Source organism: Sinocyclocheilus grahami, unplaced genomic scaffold (genome assembly GCF_001515645.1).
Source record: "Sinocyclocheilus grahami isolate Dianchi unplaced genomic scaffold, SAMN03320097.WGS_v1.1 scaffold1960.1, whole genome shotgun sequence".
Classification (NCBI taxonomy): domain Eukaryota; kingdom Metazoa; phylum Chordata; class Actinopteri; order Cypriniformes; family Cyprinidae; genus Sinocyclocheilus; species Sinocyclocheilus grahami.
The window spans coordinates 72,820-84,129 of NW_015507139.1; the positions used below are offsets into that span (position 1 = coordinate 72,820).

Consider the following 11,310-nt stretch of genomic DNA (forward strand, 5'->3'; position numbering starts at 1 on the left):
TTTTACTTAAATAATAAATTAAGAAAATGAAAGAAAAACTGTGCAACAAGTAGCCTAGTATGCAGAGTTTTGGTTCATTTTTGTGCTGTGCGAAAGGAAACAGATGGCAGAAAGCGGCATCCTATTTTTCTTTAGGCTTATTTTATGAAAGCACAAAGATTAGTTTTTATTGTGAACGTACACAAATAAAGGCAAACCTTTTACAATTCTGATTATCTTTAGAAGGAAAAAAATTCAAGTGATTGCGCCGGCGCCGCATGTGCACAGTTACGCATTGCTACCTTGACAATGCAGCCTGTTCATTATCATAATAAAATACAGTCAGTCAACCATATGGAAAAAAACTATGTAGTAAAAAAAAAATATGTAGTAAAATCTGTTAAGCCATTAAGGTTATGTGTTATCACTGTACCGCCGTGATGTTATGCAAAACAATTTGTTTTACATGGATATTGGAACGTGAGTGAAGTACATAATAAATAATAATTTTACATCGCGAATACGGAAACATTTGATTTTGTGTGGAATGAGAGACCCAACGTTGGTTTCAGTTTCGTTTGAACCAAAATGAATTTGTTTTGGCTTGTCATTTATATTGCTATAGCTTATATTTTTTATTCTTGTTCTTTTCTAAATACTGTTAATTGAAAGGATTTGTTGTGGAGTGAGGGGAACTAAAATAGCCTAGCTATGTTTACAGTGTTTATTATAATGTTTGTAAAAATTTTGCGTCGGCATTAGGCCTATTTCTGAATGAAATAATAAAATGCGACTTATATGCGACTTGTTCTTTTTTCCCTAAAAACTATTTTTTTTATACGCGTAGCGTATTTTAACCATGCAGCAAACTGTTTAAAATATTTTGATAAATTACTGAAAAAATAAATAATTAAATTACTTTTTAAACCGCTTAACTGATTGCATTAATCGGTCAAAATTCTTACCGTCGGTTAAATGGTTAAAATGAACATCCCTACACTGTTTACTTCATTTGTATCTTTGTTCTGTTATGTTATTGCTTGTAATTTATCTTTTTATGGACTGCATATCCATCTTGAATTATTACTTGAAAACTTGAAACAATTTCTATTTAATTGAAACATGCGAATAGTTTAATCAGTTAGTTGAAATATGACTAACCTGGTGTTAGTCAAAACTAACTAGTTTTCTAAATGGAAAGAAATTGTGTTTTTCTTGCTTTTTGATCATTATTGTTTGTTCATTTTCAGTTAAAAAGAATGTTTAAAAAGGAAGTGGGAAAGAAAATTACAGAAAATGCAGACACACAGAGTAACAATTCAACGGAAGGCACGGAAGGTACTGCACTTGTCATTATCGTGTTAACCACAAACTGAGCTGAATTGTCAATAGTCAGCATGGTCCACATAACTGTTGCTTCTCTGTGCTGTTTGAATAGGTATCTGATTATGTGACTTTTTGGATATTTCAGTCTATGCTTACCATTTTAAATGCTAAGAAATTGTCAATTTTTTTGAACCATGTCTTATTCTCTAGGTGAAAAGAGATCAGTGCAGGAACAGGACTGTCCTGATGATAATTCTGTTCCATGCTACCCCAACAATGGTGCTGTTCCATGCCAGGATGCTCTAGAGGAGGGAAAAGAGCCACTAGATGTTCTTCAGGAACAATGTGCCCATTTGGGGGAACAAGAGTCAGATGAGGAGCCAGGGGATGATACAGATGATACCAGTTCTGTCACTTCCTCTGCCAGCTCAACAGCCTCACTGCAGAGTGGCCCAACCCGAAAAAAGAGCATCCCCCTCTCTATACGCAACCTAAAGAGAAAGCACAAGAAGAAGAGAACTAAGTTTTCACGCGAGTTTAAACCAGGAGACAGGTGAAAGAATCCACAAACAAATGTCTCATTGATTTCTGAGTTTGAAATGAAAATCTAAACCAGCTGTGTTGTGTATCATAGTGCAATACCTGCAGAATTACCCATGATATTATATAATATTCCTGGTGGAATGACCTGTCCAACTCAATCAGAGCAGCTGAGTCCTTAGCCATCTTCAAGAATCGGCTAAAAACACATTTCTTCCATCTTTATTTGACCCTCTAACTCTATCACTCTCAAATCTAATACTATTCTTTAAAAAAAAAAACTTGCCCCTTTTAGACTTGCACTATATTCATTTACTAACTGCTTGTTTTCTTTAAAAAAAAGAAAAAAAGCTTGCTCTATTCTTTTTCTATTATAAGCTATTTTCTTTTTATTTATTATATAATAAAAAAAAATTTAAAAAAACTTGCTACGTGTACTGCATTAAGCTAACTGAGACTTGTTATAGCACTTGCATATCATTGCTCTCTTGTTGATTTTGATTGCTTCCATTGTCCTCATTTGTAAGTCGCTTTGGATAAAAGCGTCTGCTAAATGACTAAATGTAAATGTATATAACATATATATATATATATACTGTATACAGTAGTGTGAAAAGTTTTTTGCCCCCTTCCTGTTTTTTTTATTTTTTGCATATTTGTCACACTTAAAAGATTCAGATCATCAAACTAATGTCCTTAGAATCATCTTCAAGAATCGGCTAAAAACACATTTCTTCCATCTTTATTTGACCCTCTAACTCTAGCAGTCTCTATTCTAATTCTATAAAAAAACTTGCCCCTTTTAGACTTGCACTATATTCATTTACTAACTGCTTGTTTTCTTTAAAAAAAAGAAAAAAAGCTTGCTCTATTCTTTTTCTATTATAAGCTATTTTCTTTTTATTTATTATATAATAAAAACATTTTTAAAAAAAAACTTGCTACGTGTACTGCATTAAGCTAACTGAGACTTGTTATAGCACTTGCATATCATTGCTCTCTTGTTGATTTTGATTGCTTCCATTGTCCTCATTTGTAAGTCGCTTTGGATAAAAGCGTCTGCTAAATGACTAAATGTAAATGTATATAAACATCTCACAGAATTGATTAATATGGTTGCAAATTGACAAACAATTTTAAATAATAGATTTTAATGACCTTCGATTCTGGTTAGGGTTATATGGCCTTTTTCACACATACTGCATGAGCAGGGCATGAGTAGTGTGTTTTTTTTATTTTTTTATTTCAATGCCCGTATTAACAAATTACACTAGTAGTGTGAGCCATGTGGTTTTGCACCTTTAAAAGGGTTCCCAGACAAAGCAGTAAAAGGATAAATAGGTGTGGCACCACAAACATTACAAATAACCTATTCTGAACTCTGCTATGTGCAAAAAACTTAAGCATCAGGAGATTAGAAAAAACAAGGGAAAACATTGAATAACATTTGAATGCTGAATGCAGACAATTGAAGCAGCTAGCACTAGATTGGGGTTCTAGGTAAGTTATTTACTATTGTGTTTTAAATATCACCCCCTCCCAAAACCATTCTGTGTTTTATTGTCATTATTAAAGGAAATAATTATGAGATTAAAATCTGTTGCACAGAAGAGACATTGCCAGTGTGAACACCCAACACAACCATGCTGCTCATGCAGGAAACGTGTATAAAATGTCTGTTCTTTCAACATTTTGAGTAGAACACTGTAGTAAAATAATCTGAAAGTAAATTAATGTGAAGAGAGAGTAAGGCTAAGCTTGCAATAGTAAAATGGGGGGAAAAAATATTGGTCCAGTTTGAACTACATATGACTTTTATGAACCATGTCTTTTTAATGAATTAGTCAAAATGAGTCACAGGCGAGCTATCTAAAAGTCACTCCCTGAACTGCAGGCCATTTACTTTTGGTAATAAATTTACTAATAAATGTACAGTTATAATGTGCAGTTAAGCATGATTAATCAAATCATTAAGTTGGATTACAACCAAAATTCTTAAAATTAGGATCTCTCCAAAATTGTTACGATTCCCAGCCTGTATTGAGCATGTCGTTTTGTTGTCGATGCAATTAACATTTTGATGTGTATGTGCAGTGAGACTAGGGACAATATAATGAAACCTTGCTAAGCTCTATATGGATTCACCTGTCTTTCATAGTATGGAGAATAACTCAGGAGACGTGTGATGTTATATCTCCTTGTCCTTTTGAAAATGTTCTTGATATGCATTTGTAGTATCTATGTCATTTTCTTTCCAGCTCACTTGGAGAGAGGCAAATTTGCATCATATTAAGAAAATACCACAAATGACACTCCATTTTTTAATAGTAATATTAAAGACATCATATACCTGTTAACTGTTAAAGACCATAAAAAATAAGATGATCAGATATTATAAGACCCATCTAAAGGTTCAGAATATTTCATATCATATTTCTGTCAAATTAAATAAGACAGCAATTAAATAGACTCTCAAATGGTTTGTCTGTTTGTGCATAGGGTGGCAGTTGAGGTTGTCTCCACTGTAACCTCTGCAGATGTAATGTGGAAGGATGGTAGATTAGAGACAGGGATCCGCTCCAATGACTTGATCCCTATCCAGCACCTGGACAACCATGAGTTCTGCCCGGGAGACTACGTTGTAGACAAACGATGTATGTTCTCTTTTTTTTAACACAATTATGCAATTTTCAATATGGATTTTGATTTGCATGTTTCATGCCCTTATTGGAGCAGTCCTTATTAGGTTGTTTACAATTGACTTGGTAATTAGATCTTTTAGTCACAACAAGTGATTGCTTTTTACTCACTTGAAATAAACTTTGATTGTGGTTCCTGCAGCCCAGGCTTTTCAGGATCCAGGCATCTATGGAGTGATTCAGTCAGGTGACCATAAGGCCAGAACCTGTGTAGTCAAGTGGGTCAAACTTAATGCTGCAGGCGACGATGTTGAGGTATTTTTGTTTTTAGCGTTAAGAGGTGTTTGAGATTGTCTGTTTTAATATCATTTAACAAATAATCTTGTATATGTAGGTGATTGGGGAAGAGGAGGACGTTAGTGTTTATGACATTGCTGATCATCCAGATTTCCATTTCCACACAACGGATATTGTCATAAGGATTGGCAACTCTGACACAGAGGACTGTGAAAATGAGGTACAAAAATAGTTTTGCATTTAGGAAAATTTAAGAGAACATTTCCTGGCTTACCACATTGTCAGTGTGTGTTTATATGAAGTGACTCTGATTATGTAGTTTAAAATGTAACTCCTGACTCCTCTGTGAGTTTTGCCTAGAGTTTGATATATCTGAATCTCATAGTAAATTTTATTCAAGTGCAATTTTTTGTGGACAATATGTCTTGGTGCCTCTAAAGGGAGTTAGATAGTTCTACCTTGTTATTTGCAATTTTTGTGTTCTTTGGTTTTCATTCTCCTTTTGCCTCAACTGTAATGTAGAGATCTGTTGGCCAAGTGTGCAGGGTGGATCTGAGCAGTAAAGTGGAGGTTGTGTGGGCTGATAATTCTAAGACAATTGTCCTGCCACAGGTATGCACCAGTTTACTCAAACTGATGTAATGATCTTGCTACTGTAAAAGCACACATCCACCTATAGACCTTAGAACTAACACTTATTTATTCTTTCTCTCTCAGCACTTGTATAATGTCGAGTCTGAGATTGAAGAAACATATTATGACTCTGCAGAGGGCAGCAGTAGTGGTGCCTCATCTGAAGAATGGGAAGATGAGAGTGATAGCTGGGAGACAGATAATGGGCAAGTGGAAGAGGAGCCAGGTGCTGGGGAAACCATCCCAGACTCCTCCCCCATTACAGGTGCCACTGCTGATGGCAAAACCCATGGCGTGCATGCCTCCACGACTACAGACTCACCAGGAGCTGTCCCCACTCCTGAACTTCCTGGAGGTCTTGAATTCTCTTACAGTTATATTGCAGAATTAAGTATCGGATAAAATGTTCTCTTTGGTGCATTGACATTAAACACAGCACATTCACATTACAAAAGAAACAAAATGGATAGATGCCAAACGTCCAGAATTGCCCAGCAATATAGACCTCACAGAGTATTTATCCATTTTAAGTGAGACTCCAGACTGTAAAGAGTATAAATGTTTGTCAAATTTACCAGTAGTTATTGTGCACCACCAGAATACTGCACAGAGTTCACCCGGAATCTAAAAAAAATTTTTTTAGGTTAATTCGCATCAGGTGTATTTTTTCTAATAACTAAAACTAAATCACTTAATTTTTATATTAAATTATATTATATTTTTATATTAAAAAATATATATATATTTTTTTTTTTACATAAAACTAAATATATTCTACATGTGTATATAAAAGTATAATTAATATTTTCTTAGAGATGTGATTACATCATCAATGGCGTTGTTAGGTTTTCTGGTCACCTGTGGAGTTTATTGCTTTAAAACTGCGGCCTCGGTAGAAATTGAAGGGAAGCTCTGGGCCCCATGTACTCTGTTCCCACCTTTCCCCCTACTAGTGATGCCCATGGACATCTCTGCAACATCAAAGACAGACAACACTAAATACAGAATTTTATCAACTGTAGATATCCTCTGCTCATTGGTTAGGGAACAGTGAACACATTGTAGCAATTATTTTTATTATTTTTGCTTGCTCAGGTGGAGGTGGAGTTGCACCTGAAGAGAAACCCAGTAAAGAGACTCCGCCACGTGGCTTCCGTGAGCTTAAAGAAGCCCTGAAAATTTTGGAAAGTTTAAAGAACATGACTGTTGAGCAGCTCTGGACCGGATCACCGACCTCTCCCACTGCCGAACCATCAGCCACAAGTGCTGCCACAACCCCCGCCGATGCCAAACCCACGAAAGAAAAACGCTTTTTGGATGACATTAAGAAACTTCAGGAGAACCTGAAGAAAACTCTAGACAATGTGGCCATTGTAGAAGAAGATAAAATGGAGGCTGCCATTGAGGAGGAAAAAGTGACGGCGCCAGTGCTAGCTGAACCACAGACGCCTGTGCGTTCTGAGTGGCCTAGTGACACGCCAGTTTTGTGTCAGCAGAGTGGAGGCAAACCGGGTGTCACCTTCACCAGTGCTAAAGGGGAAGTGTTTTCTGTTTTGGAATGGGCACCAGGTACAGACACCAGCAAACCTTTTTTTTTTATGAACAAATAACATTTACAATTATCGACTTGCTTCTGCATATGTAGTACCTTCTCATATGAAACATATATAGTGATTTATAATGATAATAGTGTGTTCGAATTTAAATATGAACAAAAATCAGTACGTTTTCAAATATCACATCATACATTTACGCATTTAGCAGACGTTTTTACTCAAAATTGTAAATAGTATTGAAGGTACACATTTACATTTTAATCAGAGCTATCAGTGCCATGCTCTGCTGTTTGAGCTACAGGAAATCTTGTCTGAGTTTCATTCCAGACGCTCTCTAAAATGACCTGTGTTTCTCATCATAGACACCCACTCGTTTAAAAAAATGGAGTTCCAGCCAGCAGAGGCAAAGAAGTTCTTTAGCACTGTAAGGAAAGAAATGGCCCTGCTGGCCACCTCTCTGCCTGATGGCATCATGGTGAAGACTTTTGAGGACAGAATGGTAAGTGTCCCTTGCACACAATCTTTTTATGAACATATTTGGTTTACTTTTGCAATGTATGAAAAACAAAAAATGTGAAATATGATTTGTTTCTTCAAGTAACATTTCCTCTTGTTTTTCTCTTTAGGATCTTTTCTCAGCTCTCATTAAGGGCCCTAACCGCACTCCCTATGAGGATGGACTCTTCCTTTTTGATATCCAGCTTCCTAATATATATCCTGCTGTTCCTCCTCTCTTCCGTTACCTCTCTCAGTGCAGCGGGCGACTTAACCCAAACCTCTATGACAATGGGAAGGTTTGTGTCAGTCTTCTTGGCACCTGGATTGGAAAGGTAAGCTGACCTAGTCTCTGATCTCATTTCTGGCTAATATACTCCTGGTGGTTTTGAACTAGCCACCTTTTTGCATTTCCTTTGATCATTCTTCATTGTCACTATGTTGGATGACTTTACTTTGATATATATATTTATATTACATGTACCTTATTTTAGAAAATAGTATTAATAAGAGTAACACTCACAATGACTTTATATTGTAATTATACTTACCTCCGCGCCAGCTTTGTGATTTCATCGATGGTATATTATTAGGCCTAACTTGTTTTGTAATGCTTAATATGTTTGTAATAATTACATACTATTAAAATATTGGCAACAAAAATAAACATTACACAAACATACTGTATAACACATACATTTTATGTACTTAGTATTTTTAGTGTCTTGAAACTCCCTAGCAGCGTTTTGTGCTCAGATACAATGACAATGTTCGTAGAGCGCCCTCAGGTGACCGTTAATTTTACATTAGAATGAATACACCACATACAGGTGATTAACGAATACCACTTCAGTAAATTAGTGCACTATATAGGGGATAGGGAGCGGTTTCGGACACAGTGTTTAGTATTCTTCAAAAGATCTATATGAAATTTTTCAGTGACCACTCTGTTATTAGTATTAATGAAAAGCACAATTTAACTTTAGCACTAGATACCCTCCATTACATTATTTGAATATAGGTCAATGTTGACGTGTGATTTTTGTAATGTTTCCTTTCACAGGGTACTGAAAGATGGACAAGCAAATCCAGTCTGCTGCAAGTGCTTATCTCTATACAAGGTTAATTAAAAACTGCTCCTATTATGCCCTTGTTAGTGTCTACTTGTTAGTGCTACTTTTTTGGAACCCAGTCAGCACAGTTATTATTGTACTGTAATAATTGGGGTTATAATGGACAAAAAAATGTCAATACAGTATATATTCTGAAAATTAAAGTTTGATGAGCATCTGCAAAATTCTGTGAAAAGGGCAGATTGCTTTAAAGCAGTAGGCAGAACTTGATACCACAATTTTGGCTTCGGTATGATACCAGAATTTAATACCTCATTATTGATACTAAATCGATACCGTAGGTGACAAATAAGCAGCCTCAAAAGATAACTGAATTAAAAACAGTTTTATTAAGAGCACTGCGTGAAACTCTGCAGTAACAAATTCACTGTTGTGTAAATATTTTGTCTCCACCCCTTCAGGTCTGATCCTGGTCAATGAGCCATATTATAATGAGGCTGGCTTTGACAGTGACCGAGGCCTTCAGGAGGGTTACGAGAACAGTCGCTGCTACAATGAGATGGCACTTATTAAGATGGTACAGTCAATGACTCAACTTCTCCAGCAGGCTGTGGAGGTCTTTCAGCAGGAGATCTGTGAGCACTTTGCCTGCAGCGGCTGGCGACTGGTCCGTCGGCTGGAGTCCTGGCTAGAGTTGGATGAGGCAGTGACTGACCGTGCTTTACGTTGTGGTGTAAGCAGCCTCCATGGAGAACCTCTGGAAGAGATCCCGTCAGCTCTGGCCTACAGCAGCCCAAGCAAGCAGGATGTGCGAAGTGAAGAGGAGCTTGAGGACTCTGGTCTCAGTCCCTCCACAGTGGGGCCTAGTGGGCCTCCTGGTTCAGATGGGCAGCGGGACCTGAGCCAGAATTCTGAGTGTGATAGTTCAGTTGTGGGTGGTGCAGGATCAGAAATACCAGAAGGTTCTGAAGAGGTGTTGGGTTTTGTAACATCACAACAAAGTGTAAAACCGTATCAGGAGTCTCAGCCGGTTGTAAGACCAAAGAAACGGAGAAAGAGCTATCGCAGCTTCCTTCCGGAGCGCAGTGGCTATCCAGATATTGGATTCCCACTCTTCCCTCTTTCCAAAGGCTTTGTGAAGAGCATGCGCGTAGTTTTGCAGCAGTATCGAGCTACTCTCATAGCTGCTGGCATTCCTGAAAACAAATAATTGCCCTCCAGCGTAATTTTCCCCTTTTTTTCCTTCCATTTTTTTCAACCCAAGAGCTGCGCTTTTACCCTTTAATCCTTTGTCCAGGATCTTGGCTCTGCTCATCAGGCCACTAATGTTCCTAGCAACCTTTGTTAATTGCTTTGTAACACATCTTTAGTTGCTTCATTTTTTTTGTTGCCTCTCATTGGTCATAGGGTGGCAGCACACATTATTTGTTTCTATTAAAACAATGTTGAAATTACATATGCTTCTATCTTGTTTCCTTGACAACCACCCTTCCGCCACACTGCTCTCTCAGGGAAGTATGGACAAAACAGATGGATCTGAGACTTTAGGAGATATTGAGGCATGACTGAAGCTTTTGTTGTGTTGTGACTTTTCAAGATTTGTGGGTATAAACTGTACTAGAGGGATTGGATTTATTGTGCCATGGGATGCTCCAAATGGTCTTAGGCATTGTCATTTGCTACTATGGGGAGGACAGAAACTTTTTTTTTTGATGGGATCATCATCAAACTCTCACCACATAATGGTTTGCACAAGTTGAAGGAAGTTCATTTGCAGAAAAAAATAAGGATGCTATTGTCAATTTTTCCAAAAATTTTCAGATCAGATGTGTGATTGTTGTCCTTGGTTAATCAAATAATTATATTTCCCAGCATGACTTGCTCTCTGGTTTATATTTTCATGTTAGTGGGCTAACATTGCATTGCTTTTCAGTCTTGATCAGTATCATCATTCTTTTAAAAGTGTTGGTGACTTGCTTTTTGATCCAAAAAAGTAAAAGTTATACAACTGCCCAGTCATCCATACTGTACAGACCCTGATCATTCCTGCTGGTGTTTTGCACAGAAATCACATGAAAGTTGAGTGTCAAGTTTACATTTAAAAATAACAAAGCAACCAGACACACTAAACTATCTGACTCAAGAAACTGGAATCTAACATCCTCGTTCTCTGTCCCTCCACCTCCAAGGCACAACAGAGAAAGATTTTCAACATTAACTATTATTCTCTGTACAGTACATTATTTAAAACTTTTCTTACACTTTTTCCATAAATGCATACATATCATGAATCCAGTTTACATGCGTGTAAATATACAATGGGACCTTTAGTATGTGGCAGGTCAGTCTTCTAGGGGTCTGTTTGACCGGTCCTGAGAGTCTAATTAAACAAATTACTTTAAGAGGTTTAGCAGCCAGGATTCAGACGTTTTGAGCCGAGTTTGCATGAAGGTTTCTTGTATGAATACTGATAAGTTCGACTGGTCACATCCCTAACTTTTTCCTCTGACCAACATTGTTGCCTTAAACTGATTTAAAGCTTGACCCTAGGTTCCCCTATTTACCGCATTATACCAGTCATTTTCTATTAAGGGGCCCAGTCAATCGCACTAGTTATGATGGAGAGGTGTAAATGTTACTAATTATTTTCACAAGCACAATTCAAGAAGTCGTATTCTTTAGACAACTGTGAAATGGTTTGTTTGTATATTTGCCTATCTGAAATTGCCTCCCCCCCCCCCCTCCCCTTTCTCCCTCCTCCTCCTCTTCCCC

At 37.1% G+C, this 11,310-nt stretch overlaps 1 protein-coding gene across 1 annotated transcript in view; it reads left to right on the top strand.

Moving 5' to 3' along the window:
- The window catches only part of ube2o (ubiquitin conjugating enzyme E2 O), a 68,315-nt gene extending 57,046 nt beyond the window's left edge, over positions 1-11,269 (top strand). The window contains exons 9-20 of the mRNA XM_016259925.1: positions 1,230-1,317; positions 1,516-1,858; positions 4,345-4,499; positions 4,687-4,799; positions 4,879-5,001; positions 5,304-5,393; positions 5,499-5,769; positions 6,510-6,983; positions 7,333-7,469; positions 7,597-7,800; positions 8,529-8,586; positions 9,000-11,269. Coding sequence (XP_016115411.1) covers positions 1,230-1,317; positions 1,516-1,858; positions 4,345-4,499; positions 4,687-4,799; positions 4,879-5,001; positions 5,304-5,393; positions 5,499-5,769; positions 6,510-6,983; positions 7,333-7,469; positions 7,597-7,800; positions 8,529-8,586; positions 9,000-9,748 — 2,805 coding nt within the window. The 3' untranslated portion in view covers positions 9,749-11,269. The remainder of the gene's footprint in view (positions 1-1,229; positions 1,318-1,515; positions 1,859-4,344; positions 4,500-4,686; positions 4,800-4,878; positions 5,002-5,303; positions 5,394-5,498; positions 5,770-6,509; positions 6,984-7,332; positions 7,470-7,596; positions 7,801-8,528; positions 8,587-8,999) is intronic.
- Positions 11,270-11,310: the final 41 nt, after the last annotated feature.